The 25,102-nt window shown below is 40.8% G+C and overlaps 1 protein-coding gene across 1 annotated transcript in view; it reads left to right on the forward strand.

Moving 5' to 3' along the window:
• Positions 1–25,102, forward strand: part of LOC126413211 (high affinity cationic amino acid transporter 1-like) — a 181,879-nt gene that overhangs the window by 61,802 nt on the left and 94,975 nt on the right. Inside the window, exons 5-12 of the mRNA XM_050083109.1 lie at positions 8,334–8,596; positions 18,297–18,399; positions 18,804–18,972; positions 19,348–19,465; positions 19,783–19,874; positions 20,041–20,127; positions 20,171–20,232; positions 20,907–21,011. Coding sequence (XP_049939066.1) covers positions 8,334–8,596; positions 18,297–18,399; positions 18,804–18,972; positions 19,348–19,465; positions 19,783–19,874; positions 20,041–20,127; positions 20,171–20,232; positions 20,907–21,011 — 999 coding nt within the window. The remainder of the gene's footprint in view (positions 1–8,333; positions 8,597–18,296; positions 18,400–18,803; positions 18,973–19,347; positions 19,466–19,782; positions 19,875–20,040; positions 20,128–20,170; positions 20,233–20,906; positions 21,012–25,102) is intronic.

The following is a 25,102-nucleotide window of genomic DNA, read 5'->3' on the forward strand; positions in this document are numbered from 1 at the left end:
CGTCACAGCGGGACCCACCTCCTATTTCCTCAAAATCACCCTCTCCAAACCTTCCAGGAATTTCTGACTTCCAGCCTTGCCTCTCAATACTTCTTAAAAAACCTTAATCCTACTCCCATCACCACTGCTGAAGACCAAGCTATCCGTGATCTGAAGGCTGACCGTTCCATCGTCATTCTTCCGGCGGACAAGGGTTCCACGACCGTTGTAGTTGATCGTTGGGAGTATGTGGCTGAGGGACTGCATCAGCTTTCAGACACCACCACATACAAAGTTTGCCAAAGTAATCCCATTCCTGATGTCCAGGCGAAGCTTCAAGGAATCCTCAGAACCTTAAGCCCCCTACAAAACCTTTCCCCTGACTCCATCGACCTCCTGACCGCACCGACACCCCACACCCCTACCTTCTACCTTCTTCCTAAAATTCACAAAACTAATCATCCCGGCGGTCTCATTGTAGCTGGTTACCAAGCCCCCACAGAACGTATTTCTGCCTACATAGATCAACACCTTCAACCCATTACATGCAGTCTCCCATCCTTCATCAAAGACACCAACCACTTTCTCGAACGCCTGGAATCCTTACCCAGTCTGTTACCCCCGGAAACCATCCTTGTAACCATTGATGCCACTTCTTTATACACAAATATTCCGCACGTCCAGGGTCTCGCTTCGATAGAGCACTTCCTTTCACGCCGATCACCTGCCACACTACCTAAAACCTCTTTCCTCATTACCTTAGCCAGTTTCATCCTGACCCACAACTTCTTCACTTTTGAAGGCCAGACATACCAACAATTAAAGGGAACAGCCATGGGTACCAGGATGGCCCCCTTGTACACCAACCTATTCATGGGTCGCTTAGAGGAAGCCTTCTTGGTTACCCAGGCCTGCCAACCCAGAGTTTGGTACAGATTTATTGATGACATCTTCATGATCTGGACTCACAGTGAAGAACAACTCCAGAATTTCCTCTCCAACCTCAACGCCTTTGGTTCCATCAGATTCACCTGGTCCTACTCCAAATCCCATGTCACTTTCCTTGACATTGACCTCCATCTGTCCAATGGCCAACTTCACACGTCCGTCCACATCAAACCCACCAACAAGCAACAGTACCTCCATTATGACAGCTGCCACCCATTCCACATCAAACGGCCCCTTCCCTACAGCCTAGGTCTTTGTGGCAAACGAATCTGCTCCAGTCCAGAATCCCTGAACCATTACACCAACAACCTGAAAACAGCTTTCGCATCCCGCAACTACCCTCCCGACCTGGTACAGAAGCAAATAACCAGAGCCACTTCCTCATCCTCTCAAACCCAGAACCTCCCACAGAATAACCACAAAAGTGCCCCACTTGTAACAGGATACTTTCCGGGACTGGATCAGACTCTGAATGTGGCTCTCCAGCAGGGATATGACTTCCTTAAATCCTGCCCTGAAATGAGATCCATCCTTCATGAAATCCTCCCCACTCCACCAAGAGTGTCTTTCTGCCGTCCACCTAACCTGTTAGTTCATCCCTATGAAATCCCCAAACCACCTTCCCTACCCTCTGGCTCCTATCCTTGTAACTGCCCCCGATGCAAAACCTGTCCCATGCACCCTCCCACCACCACCTACTCCAGTCCTGTAACCCGGAAGGTGTACACGATCAAAGGCAGAGCCACGTGTGAAAGCACCCACGTGATTTACCAACTGACCTGCCTACACTGTGAAGCTTTCTATGTGGGAATGACCAGCAACAAACTGTCCATTCACATGAATGGACACAGGCAGACAGTGTTTGTTGGTAATGAGGATCATCCTGTGGCTAAACATGCCTTAGTGCATGGCCAGCACATCTTGGCACAGTGTTACACCGTCCGGGTTATCTGGATACTTCCCACCAACACCAACCTATCCGAACTCCGAAGATGGGAACTTGCCCTTCAGTATATCCTCTCTTCTCGTTATCCTCCAGGCCTCAATCTCCGCTAATTTCAAGTTGCCGCCACTCATACCTCACCTGTCTTTCAACAACTTCTTTGCCTCTACACTTCTGCCTCGACTGACATCTCTACCCAAACTCTTTGTCTTTAAATATGTCTGCTTGTGTCTGTATGTGTGGATGGATATGTGTGTGTGTGCGAGTGTATACCTCTCCTTTTTTCCCCCTAAGGTAAGTCTTTCCCCTCCCGGGATTGGAATGACTCCTAACCCTGTCCCTTAAAACCCACATCCTTTCGTCTTTCCCTCTCCTTCCCTCTTTCCTGACGAAGCAACCGTTGGTTGCGAAAGCTAGAATTTTGTGTGTATGTATGTGTCTGTTTGTGTTTTATCGACCTGCAAGTGCTTTCGTGTGGTAAGTCACATCATCTTTGTTTTTAAATATATTTTTCCCACGTGGAATGTTTCCCTCTATTATATTAATATATATATATACACACACACAACTGTGTGTAAATTGCCTGTAATTTATACAAGTAAAATGAATTGCGCACACTTACTGAAAAGGGATGATGCTCACTGGGTCATGGAATGTAATAAATTCAGTCATGCTAAAAGGTGAGCATTTCAGGGAGCTCATTCTTCATTGATTGGGTATCACTTTGGTGAAACTGTTTTCCGATGAGAAAGGAACTGGTGAGCACCACCAGTCCTGTGTTACTGCAAGCTTCTGACACACTTCAGTGACCACCACCTTGTGGCACAGCAGTGACATGTTATGTTTGCCAGAGAATGGGGTTCTGACATAACTACTGAGATTTTAAGGTATGCTAAGTGCTGATGGGGTAGATGACTGTGGACGTGGAACAGTCACTACTGCAACCTCTGAAGACTCTGCCTCACCTCAGTTGTATAAGACTTGCCCAGGCAAATGGGGTTCTGTCCATGCAGACTATTGTTTCCCCTAACTGCCTGCGGGAAAACCATGGCATCTCAAACAAACAGTCACAACTGTTCAGGCAATCTGTTAGACGGTAAACAGATCCATCCAATAAGAGAACATGGGAGGGTAGTCCCCCTGAGGAGCCATAATCTATAGTTAAAGCAATGTACTGTAACAAGGCATAGCCAGCTTGTTAAAATGTCTTTGTTGTGATAATGATGGAATAAGGTACTTTTGAGAAGGTATCACCCTCCTATATGCAAAAATGTCTCAATGGTTTGGCTGGGACACTAAAATCTATTAAGCACCTATATAATGGAACACTAATAGTAGGAACAGCAACATCGCAGTAAGCCACCAATCTGCTTGAGTCAAAAAAGTTTGGGGAGCATACCATTGTAGTTGAAATGCAATGTACTGTTAACTACAGCCAAGGAGTAATAACATGCAGTGACATCATGCATCAAGCTTATAAAGGGTGACAAAGTGCTCACTGAAGTGCAAAGTTTAATGTATCAGGTGAATGAAACAGAAAAAACAGAAACATTTGCGTTTGCATTCAGCTAATTCATTTTGTCAGATTATATTAAGGCTAGATTTATAAGACTAAAAGGCAGACAATACATTCCCAACTTCATGAGGGGATTCACATGCCAGAAATTCAGGCATGTCACCATGGAGCAAAAGTAAATTTTGTGTACTGATGAATAAAATCATGATCTAGGACTCACTTTTACTTATCCACAACTGATTTGATGCACACCTTCATCCTGTATGTCAAGTCATAACATTTACTATTTTACAAAATATTGTTGATATGGTCAGAAAATTAAACTTGTAATTAAAAGTTACTCTGTTACAAAAATTCAGGTTCAAAATTAGGCTTCCAAAAAGTAAGTATCTGGTTTAACACTGAAATAATTTCAAATTACATATTAATCACACAACTGTCTTAATTAGTAGCATTTATAACACTATTTGATAATAGACAAATAGATGAATTGATCCTATCTTTATATAAAAATTTATGTAATAATCGAAAATGTGGCTGCATTTTGTGGCATACAAAGAAATACTTTCTACTGCTGTAAATTAGCAACATTCCTTACACATAAAATTATTATGATAAACAGTAATAAGCATTGGTGACAAGTTACTAACTATAGCTTCAAAATATTAAAATTCTTGTGGGTTTGTGTTGCCCCCTACACTAATCACAAAGACTGCATTGTAAATTAGTTACATTACATTGGACACTCCATTATTGTCCCTCTCAGAACAAGTAATCAGGCAATTACTATAAAAGTGCATACTCCATACAAAGCTACTTTTAGTAATGTGTAACCCAAACGTGTGTTAACATTTGAACATGCACTAATATTTGAAATGATGTAGGTAGAGAGGTAAAAATTGAAGCACATTCCTGAAATGACATGAGATTTTATTGAAACCAAACATATCTGCAAAAACTGGCCAACAGATGATGCTCGACAGCAGCACTTGAGTGTCACCCGATTAAAATCATGAATAAACTGAGCTGTAGTCAGAGATGGAGTCAGATCATCCCTAGATTGGCTGATAAATACCTGCTGGAAGGTACAACTTTTTTGCAGATATTGCTACACATGTAAAAGATCTCTTGAACACATTATTTGGTGTGGGTCACATGATGAGCAGCCATGTCCATCGCACTTGGGCTCCCAGGTTACCGGAAGCCGCAAGACTACCAAAGTTGTCCAGTCTCATTATGAATGTTAAAAGACAATATCCAATGGGAGTTTCTCACCATATCCATTAATATGCTGTACATTGTTGTTCACAATATTGTCTCTCAAATGCAGGTATTGTTGATGAATGATGGCCAACATGTTGTGCATTTGTTGTAAAGAACATCGTTTTTGCTAAAAAAATCAATGGTTATGCAAGTTATTGCCTTTGCATCATATGTTGGTCACTTCATGCACTTTTATGTTTCAATAAAACCAATTTCATCTCAAGCATGTGTGTCAATTTGAACCTCTCTACTTACAGTATTCTGTGAAGTATTGAATTTTCGAATGTTGACAGATTTTTGGACTACCCTGCATATCTATCACCCAAAGAAGTTTTGGATGGAGAGGCACTTTATGATCTGACTGCACAATTTTCCCAAACATTCCTACCTGTAGAAAAAATAAAATTAATGTGTGGCATTGTTGGCTGGAAGGCCCCATCTGAGGAAGTTCAGCCACCGAGTGCAAGTCTTATTTCAGTCAATGCCACACTGGGTGACTTGTGTGCTGGTGATGAGGATGAAATGATGAGGACAACACAGCACCCAGTCCAAGAGTGAGAAAACCTCCAACCTGGCCGGGACTCGAACCTGGGCCTGCTGCATGGGAGGCAAGCACGTTACTGCTCAGCTAAGCAGGCGGAGATTTTAATGCACATAATTTGATGTGGGATCTTCTCCAACCTTACCAGAGTCAATTTGTGAAAGCTTTGTTGTGTCACAAGAGTTATGCCTTTTTGTTTGTAGTAGCAGCGTACACTTTAGCCTTGCAGTGGGGTCATTCTCTGTCACAGACATTGCTTTCTGTTCCCCTGCTCTTATAAATGCTTCTCAATGGGAAGAAGTTGACGACTTGCATTCAAGTGACTACTTCCCCACCTGTATCTACCTCACAGACAGAGCAGTCCCTGAAGGGAAACTGCCAGGTGGATGTGCAGCAGAGAAATATGCATGTTGTACAGCTAAATGTGTTTGAACATTAAAATAATGGCAGAACTGGGTGAACTACATTACTGGCATGATCCATCATGCTGATAATGTGTCTGCCCCAAAGTCCACATGCCAACTTCAGAAGTGACATGTCCTATGATGGGTCAATGAGTGTCACTTCACACTTACTTACTTTTTCAGGTCTGGAAACCAGGTCACAATCTTTCAGCCCAGTATAGGAACACGTCCAAGGCTTCTCTCTTGTCCAGCCATAAATCATTGAGGTTGCACCTGTAAGAGCAGTTTGGGCAGGCGACCAGATGCTCTGTATCCAGCACAACACCACTGTCACAGTTCAAAGACCCCATCTAATCATATCACTGGGGCCAGCCCTGTCCTTATTCGGTTCAGTATCCACCATGTCTTCCAGTTTGTGCTGAATCCACTGGGCACTTCCTGTGCCGGTGGGTAATGAGCTGGTGGTTCGTCTGCTATTATGGCTAAGAAACTTTTACGGGATTTCAATTGCCCGGGTTTACACTCAATGCCATTGGATGACAATAATCAGTAGTTTGTCTAAACCTCTCTGTGGATTCATGTGATGTTATCCAAGAGTTGCGATTTCCAAATCTGGCAGCTCTACATAGTTTTGGTAGGGAAGTAGATTTCATGCATCCCATTGTTAATCGACATGTTTCATTAAGACTTATGTCGACATTCTTTGCATGGGTTGATCTGAACCATACTGAGCAGGGATATTTGGCTGTAGAGAAGCATAAGGCTTTTGTGGTTCTTAATATGGAAGGTTTAGCACCCCATTTGCTGTTAGCTGGTTTCTGCAGAATATTATTTCTGGTGGTTACCTTTTGTCATGTCTTTTTGCAATGGTACATGTATGTCAGAGATCTGTTCAGCACCACACCCAGGTAAGTTCGTTTGTCAGTATACTCCAGTGTGGTATTATTCCAAGACACATTAAGTTTATGGTTAGCTTGCCAGGATCAAAGGTGGAAGGCCCTGACTTGTGTTTTGGAGGGTTTGGCTTAAGAAAGGTGTTTTTATAATACTCTGACATTTCTCTAAGAGCTTTCTCCAGCTTCTGTTCTACATCCTCAAAGGTTCTCCCCTGTGCTGTAATTTCCAGGTCATCCGCGTGCAGAAAATATTTTGTATGCTTAGGCATTGGTTGGTTGTTGGTGTACAGATTAAATAGGGAGGGCGCCAAAAACGCTTCCTAGGGCCAGCCCATTTTTCTGGTTTATCCATCTGCTCTTTTCCCCATTGAGGACTAGATAAAATTGTCTATTTTGTAATAGGGACTTGATAATCTTAACAAATTGATAGTCTCTTAGTTCTTATAGAGCTTTTGGAGCAGCAGCCTGTGGTTAATTGTATCATATGCAAACTAAGGTCGACCAGGGCTAGCCCTGTTATTTTTTTATTTTGGTATCCTTCCTCTATGTGTTCTGTTAAGCAAAGAATTTGGCTAGTACATGATTTTCCAGGTCTAAAACCAGCTTGTTGAGGAATAAGTTTCACCTCAATAGAGTCAGTTGTATGATTTAAAATAAATCTCTCAAACAGTTTGTAAAGATGACACAGGTGAGAAACTGGGCAATAGTTCTTTGGTGAATCAGGTGCCTTCCCAGGTTTCAAGAGTGCCACTATCCTTGCCTTTCTCCACATCTTGGGGATCTTACATGTTTTGTGAGATTGACTGAAAAGTCGTAGGATCCAGTTCTTTGTGCCCTGTCCAAACTGTTTGATCTGCTCCACGCACATGTCATCCACCTCAGCTGCTTTGCCACTTTTCATATTGCTAAGACCCTTGTTGAATTCCTTCACTGTAAAGTGTGTTAAAAACCTATTAGTTTCTGATTCTAAAGTTCTGTTAATTTTTACTCTTGTTGTTTTGTATTAGTCTTTCCATTCAGGAACAGTTGACGAGCCACTTGACTGGGTGTTACCACAGCAGATTGTTCGGGACCATTTGGGTCTTTGTCAAGTTTTTTAATAAGATTCCAACTATGTTGCTGCTGTGTGTCAGATCCACCCTCTCCAGGGTCTCCAGCCATCTATTTTTCCTGAGCTTCACTAAGCACTTCCATCAAAGCCGTACCACATGATATTGTTTCTTGATTAACCGTTTAACTGCTCTGGATGTGTTAACATGTGCGCCCTGTGTGCTCTGAACATGTTTACGTGCATCACCAGCCCTTCTACCTGGTACTCTGAACATGTCTACGTGCAGATATGTTCAGAGTACCAGGTAGATGGAATGGTGGTGTACATAAACACGTTCAGAGCACACAGGGACAGGTACAAAGGCACACGCATTAACACGTCCAGAGAAGTTAAAGGGGACCTTTTGGTATAATTCCTTATATTTGGCTAGGAGAAGCCTGGAGTCATGTGAGAGACCTGGGATGTACTGCTGTGAGTAGCCTTGTGGTATATGTTGTCTGGAGATTCTCTGTAGCATTCACACAAATGCCTGGTAGTTCTCTGGGGTTGGGGCGAGGTTTACTATGGCTTTATCCAGTTTCTCTGCAAAAGTTTCCCAACTGGCCTTTTTAAAATTAAACCACTTTACAATCAGTGTTAGATGCATGGCCTTCTGATGGTTCAAATCCCAGCTAAAAAGATTACCTAATAAATATTCAGCAGCTACTGATGAAATACAAGATATTATCATCATAGCAAGTGCAGTATTTATCATAGGACCATTAATATATATTTCAACTCATCATTCATGAGTGGTATATTCTCAAAAACCTGAAAATGGTGGAAGTACGGTAACACCACTGTACGAGGAAGGAGACAAATTTGAAGCTGCAAACTATAGACCTGTATCAGTATTCATAGGCTTTGGCAAGATTCTTGAAAAACTGTTTCTTAGCAGACTAACAGCCGTGCTAATTAAGAAAATGATAGTATGTGATTCACAACATGGATTCAGAACTGACAAATCAACACAGTTAACTATTTTTCCCTTTCTAGATGAAACTGTAACTGCAGTGGTTAGTAAGCAACAAGTTTCTTTCTTATTCCTTGACCTTAGTAAAGCTTTTGATGTAACTGATCATGGCATCCTGTTGCAGAAGCTAAGAAACCATGGAATATGAGGCCTACCAAGCAGGTGGATCCACTCTTACCTGCATGATCATTAACAGATCACTTAAATAAAATAACTACATATAAAAATGCACAAAATTTCTAATTTTTGTAGTAATGCACAAGAAGTCAGATATGGAGTGTTAGTTCTTGGGCCCAGTCTTTTGATTCTTTATGTTAATGATCCATCAGATCATTTTTGCAGATGAAACAGTTATCCTAATTAAGTCATGTGATGAAGACAGCCTACAAAAAACTGCTGCAGATGTAATACAAAATTTAACAGAATGATTCAGAACAATTGAGCTAATAATAAATACTTAAAAACCTGTGTGAGTCAATTTTCACACTTCACAGAAGCTCCAACTGGCGACAATGATTTTTAATATTGATGGAAAAACTGTGTCATATGCGAATGTGACAAAATTATAATGATACATATGCAGGATAAGCTGAAATGGGAGACACACATGACAAATGTAAATAAAAAGTTAGATAAATTTACATATGCTGTAAGAATCCCTTCACAAAATACAAGCCATGCATCAATAGTCACAGTATACCATAGCAGTATCCATTCACTAATGACATATGGAATTATCTTTTGGGGAATTCCATATGCAGCAAAAAAACATTTAGCCTACAAAAAAAGAATGTTGGACTAAGAACACATACTAAATACAGAAATTCCTGTAGGCTAATATTTAGCTGTCTCAGTATACTACCCCTTCCTTGTTTATACATCTACGATGTATTATTCTTCATAAAAGTGAGCATATTAATAGAAGAAAACTCTTCAAACATAATTATTATTTCCACTTTCATGATACTTGGCAGAAGCATGACCTGCATGTCAATACAGTAAGCAAAACATTTGTATGGAAGGAGTATATACAACATAATGCCAGTATGAACTGGCATTATGTTGTATTACCACATGACACATACCTAAGTTTAAAATGCTTGACCATTGCTTCTATTCCATTTCTGCCTTTTTGGAGCACCAAGAAAATATGGTGTAATTGCTCATACAGTTATTCTAAACCATACTGTTCTTTCAATGACCTTATTGTCTTTATAATTTTGTTACCAGTATTCAACATGAATTGACTGTTGTTTTCTAAATCACAGTGGGTATAACCTCATCTGTACTATATTAAATGTAACTTATCTTGTATCATTTGCACAAACTATACACTTAATCATGATTTACTGATTGAACAAAGAAATAAAAATACAAATAACTTCCTAGGATAGCTCCACAAATGGGCTTTTTGAGGACATCTAACCATATTCACAAGGTTGTCTTTCGAAGATGATTTTTAGCTCTCGGTTGGTGTGCTCTTCCTGTGCAATCTGAGCAAGAGAATGCTGTTCGTCAGGGATTTGTTTTATGCTTGAGTCATGTTGTACCAATCAATGGTAGCATGTCCTTAGTTAAAGCTTTTGTTCAGTGTTCACTGTTTGTGGATGGCTTTGCCATAGTTTGCATCTCTTCAACTACTGAAATGACTACTTGTCAGCTGCAACTAACAATAAGATGATTGGAAGATTGGGTAGATAGCACAAGTCCTCTTCAGAAAAATATGTTTGCCTTAATTTTTAATTGCTCCCAATGCCCTTTCAACAGACCTATTCTTACAATGAGGGATACTGTTCTCAATTTTAAAAGCTCAGTGAGATTTCTGGCTCTCACATTTGATGAGCAACTGATATGGTTATAACACCTGAAGAATATGAAGGCAAAAAACCTAAAGGCATTGAATATATTAAAATTCCTGGGCCACAGGTCATCAGAAGCAAACCAAACACGTCTGTTCCAATTTTACAAGGCATTTATGCAATCCTGCCTTGACAATGGATGCACATGTTGTGCCTTGGCTGATCATCATGGTGCAACGTGTCTGCAGCCTACCCTTGACCCCACAGTTACTGGAATTCCATACCATTGCATGGCCTCTGGTAGAACGATTATTCAGAATTACATCATAAGAAATAAGGCCTTTCAGAATTTGCTTGAACCACGACCTAGTTGCTCACAGTGCACACTATATTTCTGTGTTCATCAAGATTATAGTTATTTACCATCCCAGTTAAGAAGGAGATCCAGGATTATTTCAGATTTATCAGTGTACAAAAAGAATTATACCTCAGAATATGTTTTTAAATTGAGTTTTATAGTGATTTACCTGAGCACTGCACCTGTATGTGGTTTACATGAATGAATCTAAGCAGGGGAACCCTCTGGCTGCACTGCAATATTTTCAGAATATGCTCTCAAGACTGGCTTACCTGATACATTCACAGTATATGATGCTGAGTTAGATGTGATCTTGAGGGTGTTGGAGCAGATGTGGTGTAATCATGCTACCAAGTACACCAGGGCACCTGGGAATTGAGGATAATGAACCAGCAGTACCAAAGGATGTCTACTTTGAATATTTTTCCATGTACTGTCCCACAAATGCATTTACATTGCTGTTGAGGCACACGGTCCTGTATCTGTGGGAGGAGAAGTGGTTAAAGGTTGAGGAACAACAAACAGTGGTGGTGAAACAATCTACACAGCTGTGGTGTTCCTCCTTCTGGGCACTGGTGTGGGAGGAGATACTCTTAATGCAACATGGGTTGTTCAGGTTTTAGATTCTGTGTAATGTCTGACGTTCTACACAGTTTCTTAGGTAGAAGACTTTTATGTGTTTCCAGGGTGACTGGTTCATTTATTATTTTAGCTGTTGTATAGTTATAGTCTGTATTTTACAAGATGATTCAAGGCCCAAGTATTTAGGTCTTCTGTGTGAAAATGTATGTGTGAGTGTGAGAGAATGAGCCTGGAGCAGGATGGCTGAAATTTAAGTTCCTTATTTTATCTTTTGGTACATACTTCTAAAAAATAATCACAGTTGTGTCCAATTACTTTAGTAAGGGCATTAGTGAATGCACTGTTGGCTGCCCTGCACATACCACCACTACCACCACATACTGAATTTTTTAAAGGTGCCATAGCTGAGGTAACTAAGGCACATATGTGTGATGCAGTTTCCCTTTGAAGTATTCAGTTCAAATCCTGGTGATGGAGGAAATGTTCACCATCAGTAATTGACAAGCAAGGAGAGGAGAGATGGTTGCATAAAAGTCCTTGAGTATCAGGCTTTGCACCAATGACCTCAATTAAATTCCAACCCTCTGTACAATTTTACATGAAGTGAGGTCAGGTGACACTGTCAGTGGTGATCTGTCTGTTGCCTCGGATTGTTAAGCTTAGTGGCCCCTGTGTGCTATTTGAGGGGATTAATCTGTGTGCTGGTGTAAGGTTTCATTCTCTCCCTACTCTCACTGTCACAAAACACAAACATGACACCACATTATATAAATACCCTCTTCTTCTTCAGTGGTCTTTAGTCCTGAGACTGGTTTGATGCAGCTCTCCATGCTACTCTATCCTGCGCAAGCTTCTTCATCTCCCAGTACCTACTGCAACCTACATCCTTCTGAATCTGCTTAGTGTATTCATCTCTTGGTCTCCCTCTACAATTTTTACCCTCCACGCTGCCCTCCAATACTAAATTGGTGATCCCTTGATGCCTCAGAACATGTCCTACCAACCGATTCCTTCTTCTGGTCAAGTTGTGCCACAAACTTCTCTTCTCCCCAATCCTATTCAATACTTCCTCATTAGTTATGTGATCTACCCATCTAATCTTCAGCATTCTTCTGTAGAACCACATTTTGAAAACTTCTATTCGCTTCTTGTCCAAACTATTTATCGTCCATGTTTCACTTCCATACATGACTACACTCCATACAAATACTTTCAGAAATGACATCCTGACACTTAAATCTATACTCGATGTTAACAAATTTCTCTTCTTCAGAAATGCTTTCCTTGCCATTGCCAGTCTACATTTTATATCCTCTCTATTTCGACCATCATCAGTTATTTTGCTCCCCAAATAGCAAAACTCCTTTACTACTTTAGGTGTCTCATTTCCTAATCTAATTCCCTCAGCATCACTCGACTTAATTCGACTACATTCCATTATCCTCATTTTGCTTTTGTTGATGTTCATCTTATATCCTCCTTTCAAGACACTATCCATTCTGTTCAACTGAGCTTCCAAGTCTTTTGCTGTCTCTGACAGAATTACAATGTCATCGGCGAACCTCAAAGTTTTTATTTCTTCTCCATGGATTTTAATACCTACTCCGAATTTTTCTTTTGTTTCCTTCACTGCTTGCTCAATATACAGATTGAATAACATCGGGGAGAGACTACAAACCTGTCTCACACCCTTCCCAACCACTGCTTCCCTTTCATGTCCCTCGAGTCCTATAACTGCCATCTGGTTTCTGTACAAATTGTAAATAGCCTTTCGCTCCCTGTATTTTACCCAGCTGTCACCTTCAGATTTTGAAAGAGAGTATTCCAGTCAACATTGTCAAAAGCTTTCTCTAAGTCTACAAATGCTAGAAATGTAGGTTTGCCCTTCCTTAATCTAGCTTCTAAGATAAGTCGTAGGGTCAGTATTGCCTCACGTGTTACAACATTTCTACGGAATCCAAACTGATCTTCCCCGAGGTCGGCTTCTACTAGTTTTTCCATTCGTCTGTAAAGAATTCACGTTAGTATTTTGCAGCTGTGACTTATTAAACTGATAGTTCGGTAATTTTCACATCTGTCAACACCTGCTTTCTTTGAGATTGGAATTATTATATTCTTCTTGAAGTCTGAGGGTATTTCGCCTGTTTCATACATCTTGCTCACCAGATGGTAGAGTTTTGTCAGGACTGGCTCTCCCAAGGTCGTCAGTAGTTCCAATGGAATGTTGTCTACTCCGGGGGCCTTGTTTCGACTCAGGTCTTTCAGTGCTCTGTCAAACTCTTCATGCAGTATCGTATCTCCCATTTCATCTTCATCTACATCCTCTTCCATTTCCATAATATTGTCCTCAAGTACATCGCCCTTGTATAGACCTTCTATATACTCATTCCACCTTTCTGCTTTCCCTTCTTTGCTTAGAACTGGGTTTCCATCTGAGCTCTTGATGTTCATACAAGTGGTTCTCTTATCTCCAAAGGTATCTTTAATTTTCCTGTAGGCAGTATCTATCTTACCCCTAGTGAGATAAGCCTCTACATCCTTACATTTGTCCTCTAGCCATCCCTGCTTAGCCATTTTGCACTTCCTGTCGATCTCATTTTTGAGACGTTTGTATTCCTTTTTGCCTGCTTCATTTACTGCATTTTTATATTTTCTCCTTTCATCAATTAAATTCAATATTTCTTCTGTTACCCAAGGATTTCTACTAGCCCTCATCTTTTTACCTACTTGATCGTCTGCTGCCTTCACTACTTCATCCCTCAAAGCTACCCATTCTTCTTCTACTGTATTTCTTTCCCCCATTCCTGTCAATTGTTCCCTTATGCTCTTGCTGAAACTCTGTACAACCTCTGGTTCTTTCAGTTTATCCAGGTCCCATCTCCTTAAATTCCCACCTTTTTGCAATTTCATCAGTTTTAATCTACAGGTCATAACCAATAGATTGTGGTCAGAGTCCACATCTGCCCCTGGAAATGTCTTAAAATTAAAACCTGGTTCCTAAATCTCTGTCTTACCATTATATAATCTATCTGAAACCTGTCAGTATCTCCAGCCTTCTTCCATGTATACAGCCTTCTTTTATGATTCTTGAACCAAGTGTTAGCTATGATTAAGTTGTGCTCTGTGCAAAATTCTACCAGGCGGCTTCCTCTTTCATTTCTTAGCCCCAATCCATATTCACCTACTATGTTTCCTTTTCTCCCTTTTCCCACTACCAAATTCCAGTCAGCCATGACTATTAAATTTTTGTCACCCTTCACTATCTGAATAATTTCTTTTATTTCATCATACGTTTCTTCAATTTCTTCGTCATCTGCAGAGCTAGTTGGCATATAAACTTGTACTACTGTAGTAGGCGTGGGCTTCGTGTCTATCTTGGCCACAATAAGGTGTTCACTATGCTGTTTGTAGTAGCTTACCCCCATTCCTATTTTCCTATTCATTATTATACCTACTCCTGCATTACCCCTGTTTGATTTTGTGTTTATAACCCTGTAGTCACCTGACCAGAAGTCTTGTTCCTCCTGCCACCAAACTTCACTAATTCCCACTATATCTAACTTTAACGTATCCATTTCCCTTTTTAAATTTTCTAACCTACCTGCCCGATTAAGGGATCTGACATTCCACACTCCGATCCGTAGAGTGCCAGTTTTCTTTCTCCTGACAACGACATCCTCATGAGCAGTCCCCGCCTGGAGATCCAAATGGGGGACTATTTTGCCTCCGGAATATTTTACCCAAGAGGACGCCATCATCATTTAATCATACAGTAAAGCTGCATGCCCTCGGGAAAAATTACGGCTGTAGTTTCCCCTTGCTTTCAGCCGTTCCCAGTACCAGCACAGCAAGGCCATTTTGGTTATTGTTACAAGGCCAGATCAGTCAATCATCCAGACTGTTGCCCTTGCAACTACTGAAAAGGCTGCTGCCCCTCTTCAGGAACCACACATTTGTCTGGCCTCTCAACAGATACCCCTCCATTGTGGTCGCACCTACGGTACGACTATCTGTATCGCTGAGGCACGCAAGCCTCCCCACCAACGGCAAAGTCCATGGTTCATGGGGGGAGGAAATACCCTCTATAGTCACCTAAACCCAACAGATATATTTAGGACACATCACTCATGCAAAGCATGGAAAGGAGCTATTATTGTGGAGCTAGAAATCCCCTCCCAAGTAGAGGGCTGAACCTACCCTTTCACATCTCACAGCCAATAATGCCATACAGCTATTTCTTTCCTTAATGTACTTTTTAGTCCCAGATGGAATAATTCAATCAGAATTGACAGAAATAGTAAATTATTTAATAGTTTTGTGAAAGTTAAATACTTACAAAAAAAGTATGGAAATGTTCCAGACACATAATATGTGGGAAGAAGAATGATTGACATGCAATTCATGAACACCAAATTGGGAAAAAAACGCATTCTGAGTGTGTGTATACTATGATGGTTCTCTTTTCTCCGCTTCATAGATTAATATCTAAGCTTAATCCATCTATAAAGATTGCCTTTGTATTGATTTTTACATCCAACTACATCTCTTTTACTTGCTGGTTTATAAGCCAATGCTAATTTGTGATATCCAGCATTGTACATTGTCTGCGCATATTCATACCTGATGTTATGACATCTACTTTATATGCAAGGGCCAATAATTCCCTGAATTTTTTATTTAGAAAACATATAATATGAGGAGTTAGAATTTTGTGACAATCTCAGTCAACATTTCTTAGATATGTACTATTTTTATACTTACCTGCCAGGATAGCCGAGAGTGCTAATGCGCTGCTTCCTGGGCTCGGGTAGGACTGCCAGCCCTGGATCAGATCTGCCTGGTGGATTACGATGAGGGCTGGTATGCTAGCGAGCCTGGATGTGGTTTTTAGGCAAATTTCCACATCCCGCTAGGTGAATACCAGGCTGTTCCCCACGTTCCGCCTCAGTTCCACAACTTGCAAACATTTGAACATGTTCTCACAATTCTATGGATCACACTAGATGCAGACAGCTGGGGTACACTCATTCCGTCCTAGGGGGTACAGGGTGCCAAATCCATTTATAACCATGCTGACCCTGCAAAACTATGGGAAAAGGCATCAGCAAAAGAAAGAAAGAAAGAAAGTATTATTTTTCTACGTAGTCTCCATCTTATTCTTTTGCCTCATGCCAGCCTGAGCATATGCTCCCTGCTGATAAAAACTCTCATCATGTGCCTGCCATCATGTTTGCATTGCAAGAATTATGCTCTCATCATTTTCAGGCCATATTTAGTGGCCCCAGCTGATGGATGTCCAAATGTACCAGGTCTGGGCCATAGTGTGGATGAGACAATGATGCCAACCCATTTTGGTGATGTGTCTCCAGTACTTGGACTTGTGTGTGTGCATGCTGAGTCGTGTTGCAGCAATACTTCCTTTGGGTTCATGTCACACTGATCCACTGGAAAAGTTTTTTGAGCTTGTTCAGAATCTTGACATATGACTCTCAGTTAATGGTTGAGCATTTGTCAATATGTCTACAAGAACAACAACACCGTATTTCCAATAGACTGACAACATGATTTTGCCAGCAAAGGGAACTATCCTGAATTTATTCTTTTTTGGTGACCTAGGTGTTGCCAGTCCACTGACTGCCTTTTTGTTTCTGGGTCAAATCATTGCACCCAGATTTCATCAGCTGCAATGATCCATGACAGAAAAGTCTCTTCACTAGCCTCAAGCTGCTCCAGCAATTCAGATGAAATTGCTTTTCTGTGTATCTTGTGGTCTTTTTTCAGCATTCATGGAACCCATGTTGATCATGGCTTTGAATATCCAAGAGTCTTAATCATTGACACACTCTTCAAATGTCCACCAATAGCTGTTAGAGCCAGTTGTTGAGTTGTGATGAATAATGGGATCTGTGCGATTCACCATGTTGGGAACAGTTAGCCGTGACAGGGTATTCTGAACATGAGTGATTTTGGGCTCAGATTCTGCTCTTCCTGACACTTGAACCCTCTTTAGCCCTTGGCTAACAGTACTTCTATCAACTACATCATTACCATATACTGCACATAAAGATTAAATATATGTTCACCACAATTACTTTTTCCAGGACCAAGAATTCAATTGCAGCACATTGCATGTAACAAGTGTCTTGCATAGATACTATTTTGATGGTCCACTATGGGTGTGCCATTCAGACTTGTTTGAAACTTTGCACATCTTCAGAAGAATTATAAATTCTGAAGCACCTAAAACGACATTTTTCTATATTTATTAACACTTTAAAGACCAAGCTGAGGATAGCATGAGACATAACTTTGTGTTAAATAGACTGCAACCAAGTATAGGTCAGGCTGCAATTTTCTAAAAGTCTGAGCTATGTATCACTTGAAATCTGGACTCCTTTCACACAGAAACAATGTACGGACGTCTTGTGACCTGCCCCTCAAATGGTGCTGCTTTCTGTTACCAATTTATAGAATTTTATTGAAAGAAACATTAGCTAATGTAACAAATGTTGTCATGAAAGGCTGATCCAATGTGATTCCATTGACATAATTTCAAGCATGTTCTTCTTAGGTGTCACAGTTTGCTGTAATTCTGCAACAAATATGTCATGTTTGTTGAGTGAACAAGAAGTTTTGTTAGCTCATGAAGAAGAAATTGCTCAGTAACTCAACTGAGCAATTTCTTCTTCTTGAGCTTGCAAAACTTCTTGCTCACTCAACAAATGTGAAGTGTCAACAATGTAGGAAAAGGTAGATTGCTATTTACCAAACAGAAGACACATTAAGTTGCAGACAGGCACAATTAAAAGATCTTATGTAAAGCTTTTAGCCACAGCCTTCATCAGTAAAAGAGAGACACACACACCAATCTTAACATAAGCAAGCACACCTCGTGCTCACATGACTGCCAACTCCAGCATCTTGGGCTGGTTGCAGGTGTGGTAGTACACATCTGCAGACATTCACCGGTCCTGGAAAATGATATAGTTCTACTGTTGTTTTAGGATGAAGGAAGACCTTCATTATTTTCACTTTTTCTTACGGTGGTGAAATTCCTTGATGCTACACACAATAACCCAAGAATGAGCTCTTTTTCTCTCCAAAAATGTATTTTCCCAAATTAATGTTAAGATGATATTACCCAGCCATTCAAGAAACTATTGCAGATGCATTACATGTTCTCCATCCGATGCTGCAGCAACAAGAATGTCATCTAAACAGGAATCCACGAAAGTCAAATCATTCAAAATGCTACAAATAAGTCACTGGAATGTTTGTGCTGCATTGAATAGACTATATGGCATCTTAAAAAATTCAAAAAGTCCAGATGTTGTGGTAACAGTTGTTTTAGGCACATCTTGTGTCACAATGGGAATGGGGCGACAAGCTTCAATAAGGTCAATTTAAAGAATATCTTTATGTTGGAGAAATGACAGTTCACATCTTGTAAATGCAGTACTGGATAGTGGTCTGACAATGTGACAGCATTTAAACCTCCATGATCTCCACAGGGATCCCAAGTTCAATCTTTCTTTGGAAGGAGGTGGAGAGGAGTAGACCAGGAGCTTTTAAAAAGACAACATATGCCAAGACTGATCATCTCCCAAATTCAAGTCTTGCTTGTGCTAATTATTTTGGTTATCAGTGTCAGTTTATGCGTGCCTTGGAGGTCCTGTTGTTGTAACTGTTGCATATTAACAGGAGGAAAATCATAATTACATTTCTCCATGAGAATAATAGGATATCTTGTTAGCAAGTCTCAATATTTATGCTGTGGATCAATTGAAAACACCAAACCATCACCTTTTCTGATCATTCTGTGATCTAATACTGTTGCTGGCAATACGGAAATGTCTGCTCCAGAATCAACCAAAAATCGAAAACATGCATTGTGATCCATTATGACTAGGTGTCAAGATAATTTAGCCTCCTCATTCTTGCCCCACCAAGTGAATAGCATGCTAGTTTTCCCTCTGATCATTTACACACTACTGAGAAATAAATAAACATGAAGTTGTGCATTTCTTTGCATTCTGTTTGAATTTATAATACCAGCACACAGAATGTTTCTGTGCAAGCTGCAGTGATTTCAATCTGCTTCTTGATCATGTCTCAGTTAGTAATTTCTAAAAATGGATCATTAGTTCCAAAAGTCACCTTTATAGATGGGAAAGTCTGTTATCTTGAGATGGAGATGATACAGTTTCCATACTGAATACAAATTGACTGTATGTTGTAATCTCTACTATTTTATCAGAGATAGAAGCCATTTTCTTTGAGATTTACATCTCAACTAGATGCTAGCACAGATTGCCTGTTAGTTGGTAGTCGTTGAAGACATATAGTTCAAAAAATCATCAGTTTCTCACATTCCAGCAAGAGCACACATCTCTCAGAGCAAATCAGATGGCTTTTTGTCTCATGGTTCTACTTTGATTAGCAATTTTTTAACTTTGAGTGACTCTCGTTCTTAAAATTCTGTGGTAATAGATTTTTAAGTCTGTATATGGAGAAGTTGATAATGGTTTGCACATGAAATGTGAAATCAGCTTAGCAACTTCACTATCAAGTGACCCCAAAATGTAATGATATTTTGCCATATCATTGTTAATATTTGTGACAAAAGATTGGGACTCCACTTGCCAAAACCATATCTTTACACTTTTTCACCTGCCACATTTGATATGTCCATTCAGGTGTCATCCAGTGACAAGTTTGCCATTAAAAAACATATTAAAATTGCTGCAGTGAAATTGAAATAATGGTTGGAGTCATTCTGGGAAATTACCAGGAACTGATAAACAGAGATAAACAAGAGACACATTACTCCAATGTGTATTTATAAATTTTATAGAGTTTACATGTGTGTCCCTTACAGTCCCCCTCCCTGCACATGCACACAAAGGTGTTTCCATCCACAAAAAACCATAGAGGAATTGAGTATAGATGGATATAAGAAAGAAAGAGAGCGATGAGTGTTAGAGGCAAAGGCAAAATGCAGATTAGTGTTAGCCATAAGCATAAAACTGAGGAAGGTAGAGTGTGAGAGAATAAAGAGAAATGGAAAAAATAGAGTTAAATGTCAAAACAGGAGTGGAGTGCAAAATGCAAGTGGGTGAGAGAGGATGATGGAAAAAGGAGTGTTCATTCATTCATCATGTTCCATAGATTCCAAAAAGATTAAGGACTTTCAGGGGTGAGGGAAGAGTTAAGGTGTACATTAACAAAAGGGAAGAACTCCTAGAAACTTAATCTGTACAATAATCTATCACTGAACAGCTTAATACTAATGATTCTTATTCCAGCTACATTTAACAGTAAGTTAGTGGAAAAGCCATTACTCTGAAGAAATAATCTGATGCTTCTTTAGTTATATGAAACAGTTGCAGTTTATCTCCTACTGGTAGTTCAATTTTCCTTGAGTATATTGGTATTTTTTGAAGAAAAAAGTCAGCCACACATTTGCTTTGCAGATGATATAAAAAAAGTGGAGTAAAGCTATGTACACCTTTTACAATGTATGCAGTAGTCATAAAATAAGCACAAAAGATTAAAATACTTTCTCACATATACAAAAAACAATAGATGACTAAAGATGCCTTAATCTGTTGCAGTTGTTCTTGCATTTTGTGTGAAGATATTCTCGTCCATAATGAACATCACCGCTGCAATCAATTTTGCAGTTTTATTATTTATCATCATAGCAGGTAGCCTGCAAGGTATGTAATGCTACTAACAAATTCTTGTATTATGATGATAATTTTTGTTAAGAAGAACTTTTGCACTTGTCTGTGCAATGGTAAACTTTTCTCTTTTGCAATGTTCTTTTATTTCATTGTCTGATTGCATTGTTTCTAAGTCAAGACGTATTAATTAAAACAAATAACAGAAGATACATTGCTGAAACCATACAATCGTTGCAGTAGTATGTTCACAATATTTCCTTCACATTTCCATGCTAACCAAAGCTGAATATGGATGGGCATTATTAAAAGAAAATTCTAAAGTTATTGAAAGATACGTTGCAATTTATCTTTCAGGTTCATTTCTTTCTCACATTGAGTTTCAGACAGGCACAATGTAAAGACTTTTACACATTTAGATCTCAACAAAAGTCTTCGTCAGAACAGAAAACACACACACACATTCACAGAAGCAAGTGCACCTCATACACACATGACTGGTATCTATGGCCACTCAAGCCAGAATGCACTCCAGATGGAGCAGCCAGAGGTAGACATCATGTGTGCATGAGATGTGATGTCTTGTGTAAATATATGTGTGTGCTTTCTTTTTCTGAAGAGCACTTTGATTGAAAGCTAAATGTGTAACGTTCTTTTTGTTGTGTCTTTCTGCAACTAAGCATGTCATCTTTACTGTGAGTAGCACTCTATCCTTTTCATAAAATTGTTGAGATTCCTACCTGAACTTTCCATTATTCCATTCCTTTCTCTGTCTGATATGTATTACAAAACTTGGAAGTGATAGTAAAATGACAATAATAAATTTCATGAAGTACACTCCTGGAAATGGAAAAAAGAACACATTGACACCGGTGTGTCAGACCCACCATACTTGCTCCGGACACTGCGAGAGGGCTGTACAAGCAATGATCACACGCACGGCACAGCGGACACACCAGGAACTGCGATGTTGGCCTTCGAATGGTGCTAGCTGCACAGCATTTGTGCACCGCCGCCGTCAGTGTCAGCCAGTTTGCCGTGGCATACGGAGCTCCATCGCAGTCTTTAACACTGGTAGCATGCCGCGACAGCGTGGATGTGAACCGTATGTGCAGTTGACGGACTTTGAGCGAGGGCATATAGTGGGCATGCGGGAGGCCGGGTGGACATACCACCGAATTGCTCAACACGTGGGGCATGAGGTCTCCACAGTACATCGATGTTGTCGCCAGTGGTCGGCGGAAGGTGCACGTTCCTGTCGACCTGGGACCGGACTGCAGCGACGCACGGATGCACGCCAAGACCGTAGGATCCTACGCAGTGCCGTAGGGGACTGCACCGCCACTTCCCAGCAAATTAGGGACACTGTTGCTCCTGGGGTATCGGCGAGGACCATATGCAACCGTCTCCATGAAGCTGGGCTACGGTCCCGCACACCGTTAGGCCGTCTTCCGCTCACGCCCCAACATCGTGCAGCCCGCCTCCAGTGGTGTCGCGACAGGCGTGAATGGAGGGACGAATGGAGACGTGTCATCTTCAGCGATGAGAGTCGCTTCTGCCTTGGTGCCAATGATGGTCGTATGCGTGTTTGGCGCCGTGCAGGTGAGCGCCACAATCAGGACTGCATACGACCGAGGCACACAGGGCCAACACCCGGCATCATGGTGTGGGGAGCGATCTCCTACACTGGCCGTACACCACTGGTGATCGTCGAGGGGACACTGAATAGTGCACAGTACATCCAAACCGTCATCGAACCCATCGTTCTACCATTCCTAGACCGGCAAGGGAACTTGCTGTTCCAACAGGACAATGCACGTCCGCATGTATCCCGTGCCACCCAACGTGCTCTAGAAGGTGTAAGTCAACTACCCTGGCCAGCAAGATCTCCGGATCTGTCCCCCATTGAGCATGTTTGGGACTGGATGAAGCGGCGTCTCACGCGGTCTGCACGTCCAGCACGAACGCTGGTCCAACTGAGGCGCCAGGTGGAAATGGCATGGCAAGCCGTTCCACAGGACTACATCCAGCATCTCTACGATCGTCTCCATGGGAGAATAGCAGCCTGCATTGCTGCGAAAGGTGGATATACACTGTACTAGTGCCGACATTGTGCATGCTCTGTTGCCTGTGTCTATGTGCCTGTGGTTCTGTCAGTGTGATCATGTGATGTATCTGACCCCAGGAATGTGTCAATAAAGTTTCCCCTTCCTGGGACAATGAATTCACGGTGTTCTTATTTCAATTTCCAGGAGTGTAGTTGTAAATATTAAAATGATCAACTATACCAGGACAGAAGGCACCACAGAAACATTAGTATATACTACAATTTGTCATGAACAAGCATCCATTTCTTGATAACTGTACAGGCAAAGAGATAAGGAAACAAGTGCATGAATGTAAAAAATTCAGAGGGAACATGATTTACAATAAAGATTTAAGACATGCATTAGAAAAGAACAAATGTTGTTGTGGTCTTCAATCTAAAGATTAGTTTGATGAAGCTGTCCAAGCTACTCTACCCTGTGCAAGCCTCTTCATCACTGCATAACAACTGCAACTTACATCCTTTTGTATATGCTTACTGTATTCAGCTCTTGGTTTGCCTCTAATACTAAACTGGTGAGCCCTTGATGTTGCAGAATGTGTCCTATCAACTGATTTATTATTGTAAATCATAAATTTAAAAGATTAGTCATCCTTTTTAAATTTTATTGGGTGATCTAGATTTCAGCTAGAAGCTAGACATTTTCAATTCACTATTATTTATACTCAATGCATGTAATGCCTGTCGGTCATGCTTCATCCACAGCTCATTGAATTGAGTCTTTACGAATGTCAACCTTGAAGATGGATGGGTGTAAATCATACTCATCAAAAAAATACAAACACAGGGTGAACATTAATAAAACTGACAAACTGCAGGGAGTTTAAAGTCCTATGAACATGTGTCGAGAAATGGATGGTGTGTGTGCAATGACAATAAATTATCCCAGAACACAGTACAGAGCTGCATCACAACCACATGACAAGAGATGTTCAAAGTTACCTCAGCATGATGCAGCTCATGTATTCACACATCACATCATGGATTGCCACACTCTTTTGTATGTTCCAACATCGCTCTGAATAGTGTCATAGGAGTTGTGAACATGCTGTTGAAGGATCTGCACAATAGGATCTGGTTCAGCATACATAATGCTTATCAGATGCCCCCAGAGGTAAAAATCCAGGGGGCTTAAGTCCAGTGATCTAACAGGTTATGCTACAGGGCCTCCATGCCCTACCCAGCATCTGAGGATGATGTTGTTGACGTGTCTGCAAAACTGTAATGTGGAATTGGGATGGTGCTCTCTCATGCAGAAACCACATAACCTTTCAAATTACCAAAGGCATGAACTCAAGCAGCCCAGGCAGAGAATCTACAGGAAGTTGTAGTGTTTTGGGAAATTTGTAAACATCCCAACACACCATTGGAAAGCCATCGACAAGAGATGCTTGTGAGTAAGTTGAATAAGGATAAATGTAGTAGGAAAGGGAAACTGTGTGTTTTCCTTTCTTGTATGCAGTGAATGTGGAGCAGTGGTGGAGCTGGTGAGAAGGGGACCAGTAAAAATGGTATTACAACCACTGGTCGTCCGGGAGTCATTTGTGTCATGGTACAGCAAGTGTCTTAGTTCGAGAGCCATGGAGTAAATGACACACCAACAAGGGCACAATGAACAATTGAACAGCAGTACTTGTTTATCTGGGTTTCTCTCTCAGGCCCTAAAGCATGCATATACAGACGTTTTTGAATGTACTCGAGAGAGTGATATTACCGTAGCAATTGTTTGTTGTGTTGTTAAAAAAAATAGTGAAAATGTTGGGCAAAATATACCCCTGTTTGTGAGATGAGTGGCTGTTTATTTAGTAGTGCATTAGAGAGAACTTGCAGAAGCATTCCAGAAATCTTCACCACAGTTGGATCAACAGGGAGGTGGTACGGAAGGATCCAGACCACGAAACAATTACTCTGAGAAGAGAGGATAAAGGTAATACTACTTTCATCTGGCGGTGTATTAGGGTCGGCAAAATATTCCCCAGTTATATTGGCATGGGGTGCGACTTTGCACTAGTGCAGGTAT

Source organism: Schistocerca serialis, chromosome 7 (assembly GCF_023864345.2).
Source record: "Schistocerca serialis cubense isolate TAMUIC-IGC-003099 chromosome 7, iqSchSeri2.2, whole genome shotgun sequence".
Taxonomy (NCBI): Eukaryota; Metazoa; Arthropoda; class Insecta; order Orthoptera; family Acrididae; genus Schistocerca; species Schistocerca serialis.